Raw genomic sequence first — 20,000 nt, 5'->3', positions numbered from 1 at the left:
CATCATCATCATCATCATAAATGATTTACAAAAAAAATATCCACTGTTGGTTTATGGTCCCTCTTCCCCTCTGCTATATAAGGAAGTATTCATCTTTGCCATTGTCATTGTCATCATCATCATTGCTATATATGGCCCTGTCACTTTTAGCTTCTTCATGTTTCATGAATAGAATTTTTGTTGTAAGTCTTCTTATAGATGAGAATGGCTCAGGATGGCTGTTGAAAAAGGAGGGCACAAGTAGTATGGCTAGTCACCTGTGACTCAGAGGCAAGTGAAGTGATAGTGATAATTTGATTAGCGATCATGCCAATTGTGTGATTCAATGATTGATGCTCAGAGACCAGACATTGTTATGGTTGATAAAATGATGAAGGAAATCGAGATCATTGATATTGCCATACTCTGGGATGCACGAGTGGGTGATAAAAAGAAAACTGTCATCCCAGTAGTTGTAGGGGCACTCAGATCATGAACAACCTTGTGTGAGAAATTCGGATTGACATGGGGGTAGAACATGCTCAGAAAACTGCTTTATTGGGGACAGTGACGATTTTGACATTGGTGCTTTGAAAGAGACACTGTGAGACACCGTTGACAACTGGTTACTCTTTACTTTCTCTTTAACTTGCTTCAGTCATTTGACTGCAGCCATGCTGGAGCACTTCCTTTAGTCGAGCAAATCGACCCCAGGACTTATTCTTTGTAAGCCTAGTACTTATTCTATTGGTCTCTTTTTGCTGAACCGCTAAGTTACGCGGACATAAACACACCAGCATCGGTTGTCAAGCAATGGTGGGGGGACAAACACAGACACACAGACACACGCACACATATATACATACACATATATACGACGGGCTTCTTTCTGTTTCCGTCTACCAAATCCACTCACAAAGCTTTGGTCGGCCCTAGGCTATAGTAGAAGACACTTGCCCAAGGTGCCACGCAGTGGGACTGAACCCGGAACCATGTGGTTGTTAAGCAAGCTACTTACCACACAGCCACTTCTGCACCTGGTTGTTGTTTATTCTTAGAGAATTAACTGGAGCAAGTGAAATTGAGAACTCTGAGAAGTGAAATGGAAATAATAATAATAACAACAGCAGCAACAATCTTTGGTCCTCCAAGGTCATTTTGGTATACATGTCCATCTAATGTTTTTGGCTGTAAATTTTAATCTGCCAAAAATACGACTTGTATGTCAAAAAATACACTGTTTTAACCAGTCACTTGGTTTCCACCTCTCTCTCTGTTTTATTGCAAAATTGTTATACCAGACTTTCTAAGCAGAGTTAATTGGTCTACCTTTAGTATCCTAATCAAGAGACCCTATTTCTCTCTGTCTCTGTCTGTCTGTCATATGTGCTTACAAAAAAAAAAAGAAAAGGAAAAAAAGTATGAATGAATCAAAACATACTATCCACTCCTCATTCTGGCCTCTTCACAGATTTATGATGAAGAGCATTTACTTAGTGGCAATTCAAACTGAATTAATTCCGTAGTATACATTGGTACGTTTCATATTTAGAATGTCAATACATTCTGCAACGTTGGTACACACGAGAGGTCACACACAGAAATTAATAGACCCCACCCTGTGTGTGAGTGTGTGATAGCGCATATATATATGAAAGCTGTTGACCATTTCTGTCAACAGGAAATTCATGATATTTAAATTAGTGGTTCATTGCAGATCATTAACTTAGGCCTTGCCTCCTTCATTTATAGTCAGTTTTGACCTTAGCTTTCGCTATTCTGTCTTTTCCTGATTCTTTGCTCTCTTCATAGAAATTGTTTATGTGTCTATATGTCTGTACTGTCTGTGCCTATGCTTTGTCTGCTTTTTTTTTTTTTTGCTTGTTTTATTTTGTTTCTCATACATTTCTTTTGTACTTTGATGGTGTCTGGGATTGATAACTTGAATCCTAAACACCCGCTTCCACAATTGTTCTTTGTCGATTGTTCTATTTGTTTTTTATGTCCATTTTTCTATGTTGGCACAAGTTTGATGAGTACTTGTATGAGGTAATATTTCTATAGACATGTGCCCTTCCTGTCTTTGGCTCTTAAGTTGTGTCATTCCATCAGTCTGAGAGTGCTGAGTTCTGTGATGTACTATTTACCATGAATGTAAATATAGCAACACACTCTATGTGTGTGTGTGTGTGTGTGTATCTCTCTTCATTATCATCACTTTATCGTCATCATTATGTCTGTTCTTCCATGCAAGCATGGTTTTGATGAAATGTTATTATGGCAGACACTCTGTAAAGTGGTTGGCGTTAGGAAGAGCATTGAATCAAAGAAACCATGCCAAAACAGACCTGGAGCCTCAACAGCCCTTCAGCTGGTTGGCTTCTCTCAAACCATCCAACCCATGCCAGCATGGAAAATGAATGTGATATTTTTTTTCATTTCACCAGTTATCACATAACTGTTGAACTATGGAACATTTGCCCATGGTAGAATGTGAAACTGTATTGTGTTCTTTCACATAAGATGACGGTTAATACTGACATGCTGAATTGACTGAAACACACACACGCAATGGTCTTCCTCACAGTTTCTGTCTGCCAGTTTCACCCACAGTTTATTGGTCAGCCTGTAGCAGAATACATTTTAGTTAAGGTGCTGCACATGATTGAAAAACAAACTTCTTAACCAAACAGCCATCTGTTTGCTGAGCTTCTAACTACCTGTTTGTTATAACATTTGGTACTGAACCATAGACTATTAACTGTGTGTATGTATATATATATATATATATATATATATATCTTCGAAACGCCTCGTTTAGAGTAGAGGCAGCTGATGAAGGAATAATTCCAAGTGGCTATTTGTTTTCCTATGTGTTCGTTCCGTTGTCTGTAGTTCATTTTTCTAACATCCTGTACCCGAATATGCATCTATATACACATGTAGATGTAAGTATGTAGATATATGTGTGTATACATGCTTATATATCCTTTGTATTATATATATATATATATATATATATATATATATATATATATATATATACTAAACTGGCACTCCATTGGTTACGGCAAAGAATAAGTCCTGGGGTTGATTTGCTCGACTAAAACTCTTTAAGACGGTACTCCAGCATGGCCACAGTCAAAATGACTGAAACAAGTAAAAGAATACAAGAATTAAAGGGTTATTTTGAGATATGAGATTATTATAAACAATCTGGAGAAGAAGAAAAAAAACGACTGAAAGACAGAGCATGACATCATAGCTCAGATAAATTTGGTTTGAGAATTGAACTAATAATATATGCATAAATTAAATTAAGAATACGTACAAAACAAATTCATATTAGATTAAAACAAAATGTGTATTTCCTTTTGGGATGTTTACCAACAAAACAGGATGCACCAATAATTTTTCAGACAGGTCTTTCAGTACAATCGTTATCCCTTCTATCCTCTCCATGTACAAAATACCTAAAAACATCCTATATTTCATAAAAAAATATCTAACAGCATCTTATAAATATGAGGGGGGGGGGGGTGAAAAGTTCCTGGCTTTGGGTAAAAGAAAATACTGGAGGATTAGTTAATTGGGATTTTATTGAACATGGGTGCAGGAGTGGTTCAAGCCACATGGTTCCGGGTTCAGTCCCACTGCATAGCACCTTGGACAAGTGTCTTCTACCAAAGCCTTGGGAGTGGATTTGATAGACGGAAACTGAAAGAAGCCCGTCATGTGTATATATATATATATATGTATGCATATGTTTGTTCCCCCAACATCGCTTGACAACCGATGCTGGTTTGTTTACGTCCCTGTAACTTAGCGGTTCGGCACAAGAGATCGATAGAATAAGTACTAGGCTTACAAAGAATGGAGTCAATTTGCTCGACTAATGGCAGCGCTCCAGCATGGCCACAGTCAAATGACTGAAACAAGTAAAAGAATATTCCTCTCTCAGATTCACACACTCATTGCAGCAGTCCTTCAGTACTTCTAAACCCTGTAAAAAAAAAAACTTGGAAGGTTGGGCCTCCAACCAGGCCTTTTGTGATACTCTTAAAGCCAGGAATTTTTCAGCAGCCTCTCGTATACTTATTCTTTCTTCCAACATAATTTTTTTCTTTTTGTTTACAAGTTGTACCAAAGTGGATATAAAAAAATATTCCTATAGCTAATATGAAATGCTAAATGGTATTAGTTGACTAATTGCAAGCTAAATTACTATGTTGGTGCACATAATTTTGCTTCAGATGGCTGCAAGCTAAAAAAATAAAATCACAGATAGAGATGACATGAGAACAGCTTATTCTAAATAGTAGCTACATGATACAAATATGGAGGCCTAACAGAGACAAGTTGGTTTGTAATTGATAACACCTAGAGGAAAGTGAATCTTTTCCACTCACCAAAGTGAATGGAGCTTTGGTCAGATGGAACTGATGCCATCCAGACAGTATCCAATGATCACTGGGTGTTTCAACCTTGAACTGTAAACAACCTGGCAGAAACGTTAGCACGCCGGGCGAAATGCTTAGCGGTATTTCATCTGCCGTTACATTCTGAGTTCAAATTCTGCCGAGGTCGACTTTGCCTTTCATCCTTTTGGGGTCGATAAATAAAGTACCAGTTACACACTGGGGTCGATGTAATCAACTTAATCCCTTTATCTGTCCTTGTTTGTCCCCTCTATATTTAGCCCTTTGTGGGCAATAAAGAAATATATATATGTATATATATGATCATCAAGTTCATTTCTCTTTATCTTTTTTTTTATTTCTGTTTTTCTCTTCTAAGTGAGTGTGCCACATTATGTTACAGTATTCATATGTCATTTAGTTTACAATTTACATTCTTTGAATGAAAAATAAATGCAAAACAACATAAAAAAGTAGATAGATTTTTCTACAGACTCCTTTCCTTTGCTGTCACACTACATAGTATATTTGGTTGTAAAAATATTTTGACACTTTACTCAAAAATTTACGAGTTTATTTTATGAAGAGGTGAGTTTATAACAAAGAGGTTTTCTAGAATAATACAAAATTGTCATTTAAATTCCCAGTCTGAAATAAACCAACACTTAATGTATATATAAACACTGAACTGTCTTTTTCTTTTACAAGTTTTTCTTTGTTTTATTATGTCATCAAAAATAATTTATAATTTTGTCAGTAAGAATCTTGTTAATTAAATTAGTGGTAACCAGAAGATGAAGAAAGACAAAAAAAAAAGAAAGGGAATAATAAATTATGTTGAATTGAGACTGGTTATTTAAGTTCCAGTGTGAATTTGACAATTATTATTTTCTTCTGTAGTACTTTTTCGTCTGATTGTCAAATGATATAAAATAAACTATTTGCTTTTCACATTGTCAGTCTTGTTTATTACTTGTGGAGGGAAGATGGCAGCTACATCATCTGTCATTGTAGTTTTTAGCACTTGCTCTGAATACTTTCATATGGTTGGTCATAGCCATCATCAGATGACAAAAACGCCGGAGTTACCAACGTGCATCACAAGTTATAGTGTCCAATTAGTAACAGACTTGTAGAGAACCGTTCTGCAAATGATCTGTCGAAATAGACTACTTGACTTGTCAGAATATTCTTCTGCACACAACATTACTCCCGTTTTTTATGCCAGCTTCTAACAACCATAACGAGGTCGTAATAAACAACAATATTAACATCGTAACTGGAAGCAACAGCGTAGCCTGTTAAGGCTACTCAATCATTCAGCAGTTTATATTTATGTTCAGCAGAAGAAACTTGGTTATTTGGTCGTTCTTCCTCTCTTATTTAGTGTATGCTTATTGTCTAACCGCTCGTCTTCATTCTGTTAATCTTGCATCATCTGTCTTGCTAAAATAGAGATTTCACTTTTCTGGTGCCAATTTCAGCTTGTTTTAACCTTATTTATATTGCAGACTAGTTTAATTGGTGTATTAACATCACTTGTCAGAAGGAAGCGATGAGATAAGCAAATGGATCTGTGTTCATTATTATTTTTTTTTTTTTTTTTTCCCCTTATCGGAATCTATGCGAATGAAAATGGGGAATATAATAATTATTATGTTCTGAATGTTGTTCCAGCGTAATGTAATTTTGCTAAGGGTCTATAAGAATATACAGTGTGATTCATATAATCTAATAACAACCAAAATCAGTTGAGGTCAGCTGAGCTTCTTAAATACTTGTCCAATTTCCCCCCACTCTCTCCTTCCTCCCACCTCTTCATCACAACCTTCACTCACCTTCCCACTGTATTCATTACCCTTTCCCCTAACCCCTGCCGAATTCCATGGCTCAGGTATTCCAGGATAGTTGCTCTCTTGTCTTGATCTCCATATTGCCAACTAGCTGGACCATCTTGAGCAGTTGAACTCAGTTATCCCTAGACAATTCAACAGGATTATCATTTTATTGTTTTTTTTTTTGTTTTTTTTTGGACAGTGGATTTTCTCTCAAATGTGTATGCATATATGCACACACGTGTATGTATATGCATGCATCAATATGTCTAAAGTGATTTTCCTGGTGATCCTGAACAATGTAGCAAAAGAGTATTGTTCTTTTGTTCCTTTACTTGTTTCAGCCATTAGACTGGCTATGCTGGAGCACCACCTTGCAGAATTTTAGTTGAACAAATTGACTCCAGTATTTTTTTAAGCCGGGTACTTTTTCCGTTGGCCTGTGTTACTGGACAGCAAAGTTATGGGGGCCATAAGCACATCACCAGTTGTCAAATGGTGGTGGTGGTGGTGGATGAACACCACACACACACACACGTGTGATTGGCTTCTTTGAGTTTCTGTCAATTGAATTCACTCACAAGGGCTTCATCATCCCAGGGCTATAGTAGAAGACACTTGCCCAAGGTGCCATGCAATGGGACTGAATCTGGGAGCTATGCGGTTGAGAAGTAAACTTTTTGCCTTATTTATGCCTAAAGATTTTTGTAACAAAAAAAAAAAAAATTATTTGCAATTTGAATATTAAAGAGACTCCTGAATCACCTTGTATATATATGTATGTGGCCTTACATTTAGATTCTCTCTCTCTCTCTCTCTCTCTCTCTCTCTCTCTCTCTCTCTCTCTTATACACACACACACTATGAATACCGGTTGAGCACTGATATCAATATAATCAACTTACCCCTTCCCCAAAATTTCTGGTCTTGTGCCAAAATTAGAAACCAATAATTATATATAAAATTTATTAATATTATTGGGTGAGCTCACTTATTCATTTTATGCAATCTGAGTTCCCTGCTTTTTCTGAACACTTCAATCCTATATTCCAATCTAAACCTCTTTATTTAAAAAACAAAATTTTTTTTGCTTTTGTTCAGAATATTAAAGCAAGTTAACTATTAAACTTACAACACTTAATTCATAAATCAATATTCTGAGCTTTTTTCTATGTTTTATTATATGTAGTTCTGTGTAATTAAACAAATTAAGTTTAAAAAAATGTATATGTACATACAATACTAATGACTGACTTTACATGTAAATTGTCTTCTAAATCTTAATTTTGTTTCTCTCTTTTATTTTTCAGGTAAGTGTATATATGTATATATACATACATTTATAAAACTCCAATTGGTCTCAGTATGCAAAGTTTGCTGGTACAAATGTATTTTGAATCCATTGAAGTGGATTACATCAAGGTCTGTAAAATCTCTTTCCGTGATTTGTTTACTGAGCTGTTTTCTGCTTTCATTATATAGTGATATGATCCCTCAGAATGGGATGATTAAGTGCTGTTGTTTGGCTGTTGACAATTCGGCATGGCTGACTGATATTTGACCTGTTTTGGTGCTGAAGGCAAACATGCATGCATGTGTGCACATAAATATGCTCATACAGATAGAGTGAAAGGAGGGGAGAGAGAGAGAGAGAGAGAGAGATTACACACTCATGCAAATGTAACTGGCACTCCGTTGGTTATGACAACAGCTTGCTCATGAAATTATCGTGCAAATAGCTGAGCACTCCACAGACATCATCATCACTGTTTAACGTCCGCTTTCCATGCTAGCATGGGTTGGATGATTTGACTGAGGACTGGTGGACCAGGTGGCTACACCAGGCTCCAATCTGATTTGGCAGAGTTTCTACAGCTGGATGCCCTTCCTAATGCCAAAACATGTGTACCCTTAATGCAGTTCCCGGAGAAGGTTCAGTGTGACACAGAATATGACAAGGCTGGTCCTTTGAAATGCAGGTACTACTCATTTTTGCCAGCCAAGTGGACTGGACCAACATGAAATAAAGTGTCTTGTTCAAGGATACAGTACACCACCGGAAATTGAACTACTGACCTTGCAATCTTGAGCTGAATATTGTAACTACTAAGCCACATGCTTTCATCATCATCGTTTAACGTCCGCTTTCCATGCTAGCATGGGTTGGACGATTTGACTGAGGACTAGTGAACCAGATGGCTGCACCAGGCTCCAATCTGATTTGGCAGAGTTTCTACAGCTGGATGCCCTTCCTAACACCAACCACTCCGAGAGTGTAGTGGGTGCTTTTACGTGCCACCGGGACGAAGGCCAGTCAGGCAGTACTGGCAACGGCCATGCTCGAAATGGTGTATTTTATGTGCCACCTGCACAGGGGCCAGTCCAGCGGGACTGGCAAAGAAACTCACTTGAATGTCTTTTCACGAATGGTGTCTTGAGTAACAAACACACAAGCTGACAACAACGATTGGCAAGCAGCTGGAAGTATTTGCGGAAAGGTGTCAGTTGTTGCCTAGCTTTTGCACGGTGTATATCCCTGTTTGAATTTGCCATGCTTTCTCTTGAATTTCTTGTAGGAAAAATAGTTTCGATTTACGAATATTTTGGATGATGAATGACCTTCAGAAACAAATTAAATTATATGTGTGTGAGTTCATTCTTTGCACTTTGCGTAAATGTATTGAGCTAAAAAGCAAACTGCAGTGTTTGTTGACATTCTCTTTTAATAAAGTCAGCCCCTTATTCTCTGATTTGAGGAACATGTAAGGGTTAGCAACAGGAAAAGTGCCTCGGTTGCAAAACAAAACTTCAATAATGTGCATTCATCCTACTCATGCTGGCATAGTAAAACAGACGTAAGACAAACAAACAAATAATGTGCATTCATCCTACCCATGCTGGTGTAGTAAAACGGACGTAAGACAAACAAACACACAAATAAACAAAGCAAACGAATATTTTAGAATAGAATTAATTGCTGTAAAAATGTAACTGTATATACGGGTCATTTGTATGTAACCTGTAATCGTTATCGTTTTTTTTTTTTTGTTTTTTTTGGTTAGAATTTGGTGGTGATGCATTTTTTGGTCTTTTTAACAATGCATGTGCAACAATAAATATACTACAGGAACTGATTCATACTTTCCAGAGAAATATATTTCCATGTTTATTTCTCTAAATGCCAAATTAAATGTCAAATTATTGTGGTTTCAAAAGCACTGTAAAAGCATTCTAAGAACATTTGCTTTTTTTCTTTCTCTCTTTTTTTTTTTTTTTGATCTTTTTTCAAATATATTTGATCTTTTTTATAAAGATAAAGAAAATCACTTTAAAAAGAAATTCAATATTTATTACTATTTTTCAATCTTCATTTTTGTGTTTAAAATATTTATTTTACTTATTTTCATTTATGTATTTTATTTATTTATTCATTTTCTGTTCACCCCGAGCCTGGATTTTTTGAGGATTTCCTTCAGGAAATTGTTGTTTAAAACATATTGATCGTTTCTCATGCTGTACCCCTGTCACTCATTTAGTCTCTCTCTCTCTCTCTCTCTCTCTCTCTCTCTCTCTCTCACACACATACAATTATATGCCAAACAGATGTTTGTCTGTATGTGTATTTTGCTCGCCCACACCTTCTGCTGGGTCAGTGTACTGCACTCAGGTTGTTATTGAAAAGCTCTTTTGTCTTAAACTTGCCTGTCAAGACTTCAGACTCTCCAACAGTATGTGTTGCTCTCTTGCTGATGTGTGTGGTCTGTCTGAATCTCTTTTATCGAACAAATAAAGAATAGTACACTTGCTTGCCTAAATAGTACAGCTTGTTGATGTAATATTAATCTATATTCATTTAAATTACCTGAAAATTGTCCTTAGTGGGCGGTGTGTGGGGAAAGAGAGAGAATGGAAGAATGAGAGGAAAAGAGAGAGTATGTGTATACAAGTAGAAGGAAGAGGAGGAGGAGCTGAAACAGTTTCTGTGAAGATCTCTTAACACATCCATTCATATTATTAAAAGAATTGTTGAGAGAGAGCAAAGAATTGTTCAGCTGTAAATAATAACTTTAGGAATTCTGTCCTCTGTGTGTGTGTGTGTTACTTTATTTATAGCAACAGAGAACTTAAATCAGTCATTGAAGATCTTAGTGCTGTGGTTCTCAACGTTTTTTTTTTTTTTTTTTTTTTTTTTCTGCCTTTGATTTCTACTGGACCTCCAAAGCCATTCTATATATATATATATATAAATAAAAATTCTGGGTTTTTATGATTAAATATTATTAGGGATTGTAATATATATAAATGATATTTACCATGTGAACTATGATGAAAAAATATGGGGAAGATAGGGGTTTTTTTTGGGGGGGGGGTTGTGAAGGCGTTCCTTGAGACGTAATTTATTTTAAGGGTTACGCAAGGGTAAAAAGGTTAGGAAACACTGCTCTATAGCCTTGATTCACTGATGTATTTTTTCATCTATTTTAAGTATTGTGTTCTACTCCCCCACCCTGCATGTCTGTGTGTATTTACATTTAAGCATACACACACACACACACACACACACACACACACACACACACATACATACATACATACACAACCTGTATATTAGTGTCATATCATTGATAATCAGGAATATCTTAATCATGAATGACCAAATTTAAAGTTACAGACTACCAGTTTTTATTTGCCTTCTAGTTTTTCTCTTATTAATAATGCAAAACATTAAAACAAGTCTTAAACTTTTGACTGAAACTTTCAGCACACACACACACACTCTCTCTGTCTCTCTCTTTCTCTCTCTCTCTCTCTCTCTCTCAAATTTATAAAAAAAATTTTGTTTTGGTACACATACAGATAGATATATATTCTTTCAAGAAGAAAAGTGAGGGAGATTAGGCTGACAGTTGCTATGTTGTGCTAACATAAGCACTGTTTAGCTTGGTGGTTTGAAAGTCATACAATCAATGCAATTGACTGCATGCATTCTGCCTTAGTTAAATGCAACAACAGCTAGCTGTCAATGGATATTGCATTCACCTGTTTTATTGGTTAGTTACACCTGTTTTTCCATTCCTTTCCTGTCCAGTACACCTTTGTGATACATAGGTCAGTTATGGTACAACATTCTCCGCTGCTTCTTCTCCTACACTCTACACTTTCTTCAGCGTACAGAATCAATATCTGGCCATCATGCCATGAGGGCATTCAGTGCTTGTTGTCATTATACGTGCTGTTCGTCAGCCGCTGTCCTTTCAACACAAAACATCACCAATATTCTTGTTGTGAAGAAAACAATAATTAAAGATGCTATTTCAAATTAGACAGTTTGATTTGAATTAAGTAGTGTTCAATGTCTTTTAATTGCATAATTTGACATCGCACTTGTTTATGTGTACACGTGTTTGTCTTTGTCTTTGTGTGTGCATGCATATACGTATCCATATATATGCGTGTATATACACACACACATACAGGTGTTGTGAATGATAGGTGTAGCAGTACTTACCAGCTTATAGATGATGGGCTCTAAAGGTGAGCTCCTTTTGTGCGTAAAAATCTTTTTCTTTCATACTTCTCTTATCATCCCACTCAGCACATATACATTAGCATACTTAAATGCGTAGGTATTGCATTTTTTTTGTTTTCATTTTCTCTTTTTCTTTTTCTTTTTCTAACCTATTTTTAAGAGCAGAATTTTCATATTCCTCATAAATACTAGGCTTCAATGTTACTCCTTCCCATTTCAGAATCAAATTCTTAGTTTATTCGGAATATTTCTCACTTGTGGTTGTCGGCTATTTTCTTAAATTATAATTTTAAATACTTTTTAGAGAGTGTGTATTTTTTTTTTCAGAAAAAGCAAAAAAAGTTTCATTTCATTGGTTCTCTATTTCTGTCTGTCTGTCGCTCTCTCTCATAAACTTAGTTTTTGTTACCAATAGAAAGTTACTAGTCATGTAATAATTTTTCCACCCGCTTTATTCATGTGTGTTTACACAAATGTGTGAGTATGTTCCTATGCTTTTATATATCTATGCCCACATTTATCTATCTATCTATCTATCTATCTATCTATCTATCTATCTATCTATCTATCTATCTATCTATATATATATATATATATATATATATATATATATATATATGTATGTATGTATGTGTGTGTGTTGTATGTATATCGATATGTCGAGACACACACATCTATATATATATATATATATATATATATGTACGTATTCACTCTTATTAAGGTAGTACCCCGTTTAACCATAAATCCTTCCTTGAGCCCTGTGTTTTCAATTTTCCCCCTGTTTAATGATAATTTTTTCTATAATGCACCTCCACCAAAAGAAAAAGAAAAGAGAGAAATTCTATACTTCCGATTGTTTTTATGAGATATTGAGAGGTGCCTCTACTACACAACACCACTATTCCAGAATGTGTTTCGATAGTTCTCTTTTTTAAATGTCTTGAAAATTAATTGGATAGTTTTAGTGTTTTAATTAATTTCTCTGTATATACTTTATTAACTATTTTCAGGTTTTGTTCAATGTCTCTCTCTCTCTCTGTATATATATATATATAATATATATATAATATATATATATATATATATATATATATATATATATATATATATATATATATATATATATATGTATATATGCACACATATACTTATGTGTGTGTGTGTGTATATATAGAGAGAGAATACCATCTAGGTAAATAACTTTATAGCGTGCTTTACAAGCTCTTATACTGGTATTAGCTACCATATGCTATCATACAGCAGGAATTCTCCTTAAACTGGATATACTTATGGAAATCTGTTGATATCCACACAATTCATGCAAAAAAATTATTATATATAGATAATAGTATTTTAAGCAATTAAAACATACATTTTCACTATAAAGGAAAATACTTTTAAAAATACATTTGCCAAGGAATGTAGAAGTATAAGCTGCTATTTATAAGCTACATGAATAAACATGGACATATTAACTGGGAACTGTAACCAGAAAAAACAAATGAAATAAAATATAATTAATATTTAAAAAAAAAAGAAGCGGGGAATGGAATGGAAAAATATCATCAGAGAAGTACTAATTAGAAACTTGTAGCTTAGATTATGGATTAGTCTACGGAGAATTCAGTGTAAGGAGTTGAACCTTAACACTGAAAGCAGATTAGAGTAATTTGAAATTTTGATTAACGACTGAGTTTTAGTTATCTTCTTAATAACTGCCATATTTTTCAGCATTTACTCGAGATTAATTTTATATGTGCAGAATTATTTGTGGTCATCGTCTCTGGTTTTCGTGTCATTTTAGTTTGGTTTGTTAAATTCTGTGTCTTCTTATAAGGTATCAGAAATGCATACACACACACACATAGATGTGTGTGTATGTATATGTATATATACGCACACGGGCACGCACACATATATATATATATATATATATATATATATATATATATATATTTATATATTATCTCTCTCTCTCTCTCTCTCTTTCTCTCTTTCTCTCTCTCTCTCATATATATATATATATATATATATATATATATATATATATATATATATATATATTTAAATTAAATAATGAGGTAGAAATTGATACCAGTCACTTAACATCAGTTTAAACCAGTGGTCTAGCATATTCAAAAAATCCAAAGATTTAAAAATTATATTACAATAAATAAGAGGAACGACCACTGAAGTGGATTCCTATGTGCTAAAGATAGATGCCAAATCACCTTACCACGAAGAGTGTGTTTCGCTGAGATTTTTTTCTTGAGAACACATTCTTCGTGGTAAGGCGATTTGACGTCTATTTTTAGCATATAGGAATCCACTTTAGTGGTCATTCCTCTTATTTATTATAATATATATATATATATATATATATAGACACACACGAATGCAATTCAAATATGAAATAGAAGTAGTCCTACACACATACACACACGCGCGTCAACATAGCTTTGAGTGTATGTTGTCATGCTTTATACCATGGATATATGCATATGAAACATTCAGTATTCAATCAGTTAAGAAATTAAAGATATTAACAGGATGGACACAAAAACCTTTGTGCAATTCAGCTGTCTAGGGTTTGTTTCTTGGCTGGACTATTAAATTCATTTTGCTGTTTTCGAGCTGGTAATGTCAACTATACAGTTTAGTAACTGCATTTGAGGTAAGCGTAGTTTAAATATAAAGTCTATTATTGTTTTCAGATGCTGGGTTACACACTCAAGCTTGGTTTCTATATTAAGAGGTTTTTAGCCCGTAATTGTGACCCCATGATTTTTTTTTCCAGTTTGGAACTTATTTTATCAATTCTCAACCAAAGCTACTTTTTCTGTAACCTGCAGTGCTATCAGGTACATACAACATAAAAAAAAAAAAGACAGGTGCACATGCGTATATGACAAGGATTCCACTCAGCTTTCATCTGCCAAATTTCACTCTCAAAATATTAGACAACCTGGGGTTATAATATAATATATTAATGGACTCTTACCCAGTACGTTTGTGCTGGAATAAAACTAGAGCAATGTAGTGGCAAAGCGAACTTCTTAAATATTTGGCTATGCCTGCACACTGTATCCACAAACACACACTGAATAAATCTACCTGTTAATGTGTAAATATAATCAAAATTAGCTGGTAAAGATTATCATTTGGACAAAAGTCAAGGTAGAAAATGCTAAAATAATTTTATCATAAAAAAACATTTTTGTACCGGTTTCAGTCATTGAGACTTTTTCAACTCTAAGTACGGAAAACAATTAAATTTCGTAAAAATCAAAGGAAAAGTTTTTTAAAAGAATTTTTGCATAGTATATATATATATATATATATATATATATATATTTGTTTTGCAAGATTTTTTATGTGAAATCGTGTGTTGAAACAGATGTTGTTGTACTTGGGGATGGTCATATTGCCAGTTTAGCCAATAAAAACACACGCACTGTATATTTGGTGTTAATTTTTTTTTTTTTTTTCAGCTTTATATTACATTAATCTTAATCTTAATCTTATTTCGGCCAGAGTTCTTTCGTCACACTTCTGTGACCTCATCAGTGGTCCTTTGTTTCCTTCTTTCTTATGTGTGTCTCACCTTGCTAACTATCAGCCATTTTGTATTTTGTATTCCTATTGTATGTGTCTACGCATGCGTGTCCTTCAATGTGTCTGTGTCTTTTGTAAGTGCATGTGTGTATGGGGAGTGTCTGTATCACCTATATTCTCTACACATAGCAGTGATGCAGCACTTAGACAAATTACTGAAGCTACACACATAATAGAAGGGAAACCTAGCCTGAATAGGAAACTAGAATGGAACACTAACATACGCCACTAACAAACCACAGCATGTGACATGTTACCCATAAACCAATAATAGGAACAAAGTATAATACAATACATAGATAAACAAATGGAATTAAATACTACATACGTTAACAAAATTTAATTAAACACATTAAAAATAAAAAAAATTTAAAAAACACACACACACACACATGAACATATAAATAAATAAAAATTAATACAAACGAACACGTATTAACAGAGAATATAGGTGATACAGACACTCCCCATACACACATGCACTTACAAAAGACACAGACACATTGAAGGACACGCATGCGTAGACACATACAATAGGAATACAAAATACAAAATGGCTGATAGTTAGCAAGGTGAGACACACATAAGAAAGAAGGAAACAAAGGACCACTGATGAGGTCACAGAAGTGTGACGAAAGAACTCTGGCCGAAATAAGATTAAGATTAAGATTAATGTAATATAAAGCTGGAAAAAAAAAAAAAAAAAAATTAACACCAAATATACAGTGCGTGTGTTTTTATTGGCTAAACTGGCAATATGACCATCCCCAAGTACAACAATATATATATATATATATATATATATATATATATATGTATATGTATATATATATATATATATATATATATATATATATATATATATATATATATATATATATATATGGTGAAAAGCTTGCTTCCCAACCACATGATTCCGCATTCAGTCTAACTGTATTGGGCAGGTATCTTCTGCTATAGCTCTGAGATGACCAAAGCCTTGTGAGTGGATTTGGTAGTCGGATACTGAAAGAAGCTCGTCGTATGTGTGTGTGTGTGTGTGTGTGTGTGTGTATATATATATATATATATATATATATATATATATATATATATATATATATATATATATATATACACATATATATATTTGCGTGTGTGTGTGTCTGTGTTTGCCCCCTACTACCACTTGGCCACCGGCGTTGATGTGTTTACATCCCTGTAAGGTAGCGATCCGGCAAAAGAGACCAATCGAATAAGTACTTGGCCCTTTTTTATTTTCTTCTTAAGTCCTGGGTTTGATATGCTCAAAGAAAAGGATGTATAATTGTATAGACCCATTTTTTTTTTGATTCACTGAATATTATTTCTAATTTTCCTTTCTTTACAACGTTAACTTGGCTTTTGCATGAGAACTCACCAAGTTACTTGCCTGAGTTCTTAAAAAACAAATCCCCTTAGTGTCTGTCTTTGTATGTATGTGTGTAGCATAGAGTTGTTTTGTTACTGTGAATCAGTCCTTAAGGAAACTCCGCTATTACTATTAAGGTGCTGAGCTGGCAGGAGTGTTAGCACGCTGGACAAAATGCTTATAGACATTTTGTCTATCTTTATGTCCTGTGTTGAAATTCCTCTGAGGTCAACTTTGCTGTTCACCCTTTTTGGAGGTCGATAAAGCAAGGACCAACTTGTGCCTATAATAGAAAAGGTCTATTAGTTTATTATTATTATGATTATTAAGGCAGCGAGTTGGCAGAATTGTTAGCAAGACAGGCAAAATGTTTAGCGGTATTTGAACACATTCTGAGTTCAAATACGCATATATGCATGCACACATGGAGACATACCGTAATCTACATTATATCAAGTCTTTTTCAACTTTATGTTGCTTTTTCTTTTTCCTTTCTGTTTTTTTTAGAAAGAAATTAATGGAAAAAAATATGCCAACTTCAGACGATTTATCTGACTTTATGCCAGTCTCAGGGAACATATTTAAAACATGAAAAATAAAAAACAATTCCCTAAGAACAAATAAAATACTAAAGTGGAAAAAAAAAAGTCAAATAAAATATATATGAAAATATACACAAGACCGTCTATTAAAATAGATATACGCTAATGAATTTTTTAAAAATGTTCTTACATGTTAAGTTGCATGTCTTGGAACTAAATACCAATGTGTGTGTGTGTGTGTGTAGATATGTATATGCCTCAATGTGTGTGTGTGTGTGTGTACACATAAATATGCATCTATATATATTCCAGCATGGCTGCAGTCAAATGACTGAACCAAGTAAAAGATATATACACGCATGCATACACACATACACACACACAAATATGTTATGGGTATCGTTGCTGGTGCCCCTGGGCTGGCTCTTGTGCGGGTGACACACGAGGTTTCTCGAGCGAGATGAGCGTGGCCTTTGCCAGTACCGCCTGACTGGCCTTCGTGCGGGTGACACGTAAAAGCACCCACTGCACTCTCTGAGTGGTTGGCTTTGGGAGGGGCATCCAGCTGTGGAGACACTGCCAAATCAGATTGGAGCCTGGTGTGGCCATCTGGTTTCACCAGTCCTCACTCAAATTGTCCGGCCCATGCTAGCATGGAAAGCGGACGTTAAACGATGACGACAATACGTACAGACATAAATATATATATATATATATATATATATATCGCCTGACTGGCCTTTGTAGGGTTTTCGAGCGAGATCGTTGCCAGTGCCCCTGGACTGGCTCTTGTGCGGGTGGCACGTAAAAGACACCATTTCGAGCATGGCCGTTTTCGTGCGGGTGACACGTAAAAGCACCCACTACACTCTCTGAGTGGTTGGCGTTAGGAAGGGCATCCAGCTGTAGAAACTCTGCCAAATTAGATTGGAGCCTGGTGTTGCCATCCGGTTTCACCAGTCCTCAGTCAAATCGTCCAACCCATGCTAGCATGGAAGGCGGACGTTAAACGATGATGATGATTTTTCTTCAAAATTCATATATTAAGAACGTTTGAAGGTTGTTGTTGATTACAAAGTTAGTTTAGATATTTAATCATTTAGTAATTATCATTGCAAGATTAATGTCGCTGTTAACTCTTTTCTAACCAGTAATTTATTTCCATCCGAGTGGTTGATGTAAATTTCTTGGCTGACTAAAGAACGACATGGTTTCAATAATATACTTAATATCAGTGTTAGTGATACTAATGTAAGACATAGCTGTTGCCAAACCTGTACTTTATGTCGGCTGTAGACTGCTACAGCTTGACAAATATACACGACATAATAGTTATGTCACAAACAGTTATTGTGGTTGTTTAACCCATTACCTCCCATAATTCTATTAACTGGAATTTTTTTAATGAAACTTTGATTTCTAGCATAAAACAACCTTAGAAACACACTCGAATGATCAAAATAACATTTTAAATAAAAAATAAGCGAGATATTGGGTGAAAAATTAGCAAACCTCATTTGAATATCAGAGAAATATACTTAGTAGATATAGCAAAAAGGTTAGATATGTGTAAATATTGACAGATAATTACGAAATTTGTAATTTTTAAGTGATTTCGTATGAGATCACTGGTAGGTAATGGGTTAAGACACCAGTTATGCTTGATGCTTGATTTAGCAGACATGTTGATAAGACATTAGAAATGGTAGGATATGAAATTGAGTAGATTTAGTACCTCTAGTGACTCACATGGCATTGTAGAGACTCTTCTGTTTTGCTCTTATTTTGTAGCCTCTGATAAAACACATCTAATGTGTGTGTGTGTGTACAGTATTTTGTGTTTTACATATCATCTTGATTCATTATTAAATAATTTTTTTTTTTTGTTTTATCATTTTATTATACTAGACAAATTTAGAAAACATAGTTTGATATTCACCAGGAATGTGAACATGCCGCTATTTTTTTTAAGCCAGGTGGTCTCACATGAGGAAATGGCCATGGCAACTTCATATACATATGCCCCAACTCTTAATGCATACATATGTAATTGTCTTCCATACTGTTTCTGTCTAGTAACCCCACTGGCGAGGCACTGTTTGACCTAAATAGTAGATGCTTGGCCAAAGTGTGGTGCTGTCAGACTGGACGTAAGACTACGTGGTAGCAAAATGAACTTTCTTGTCTACTCCGCCATACCTATGTGTGTGTGTAAAGTAAGGGAGAGAGAGATGTATATATATGATATAGATATAGCTATATAGATATGCATGTATGGATTTCCTGTAAGTCAGTCTCAATTTCTTGGTTGATGACTTGAGAGTATATTTAAGAAAAGTCTTACTTTTAAAAATTATAAGTTTATGTAGCAAAAAGCTTAAAAAATAAAACGTGTATAATTCATTACTTGTTGCCTACTTTGAAAAGCAAAGTGGAGGGCCTGGGAGGGATTTGAGTTCAGAAAATGAAAGAGATGAAATCCAATACCACAGGGTATTTTGTACAATGCCATATAAATTTGGCCGACCACTCTGTGTGTGTGTGTGTATTTGAAAATAATATATTTGTATTAACCCCTGTGCAGTTGGACATAAATTTATTGGCATTATGAAAAGATTTCAATTGTAAAACTTCTTTTCCTGTGATACATTCCCTATTGCACTAAATATTATTACCAGGTCCATTTGA

General features: G+C 34.7%; 1 protein-coding gene across 31 annotated transcripts in view; it reads left to right on the top strand.

The window, feature by feature from the left end:
* LOC106876393 (transcription factor 7-like 2) overlaps nucleotides 1-20,000 on the top strand; it is a 551,963-nt gene that overhangs the window by 274,837 nt on the left and 257,126 nt on the right. Inside the window, exon 1 of one of the 31 annotated variants that reach the window (XM_089354195.1) lies at nucleotides 12,216-12,239. The exons of 29 other annotated variants lie outside the window; for them this stretch is intronic. In XM_089354195.1, coding sequence (XP_089210321.1) covers nucleotides 12,236-12,239 — 4 coding nt within the window. In that variant the 5' untranslated portion in view covers nucleotides 12,216-12,235. Of the gene's footprint in view, nucleotides 1-12,215; nucleotides 12,240-20,000 lie in introns of those variants that run through there. One more of the 31 variants, XM_089354190.1, reaches the window with a different exon arrangement.

This window comes from Octopus bimaculoides, chromosome 6, assembly GCF_046866305.1.
Source record: "Octopus bimaculoides isolate indiv1 chromosome 6, ASM4686630v1, whole genome shotgun sequence".
NCBI classification, from domain to species: domain Eukaryota; kingdom Metazoa; phylum Mollusca; class Cephalopoda; order Octopoda; family Octopodidae; genus Octopus; species Octopus bimaculoides.
Note: the sequence above shows the minus strand (reverse complement) of the source record. Positions and strands in the feature narration are given on the sequence as shown.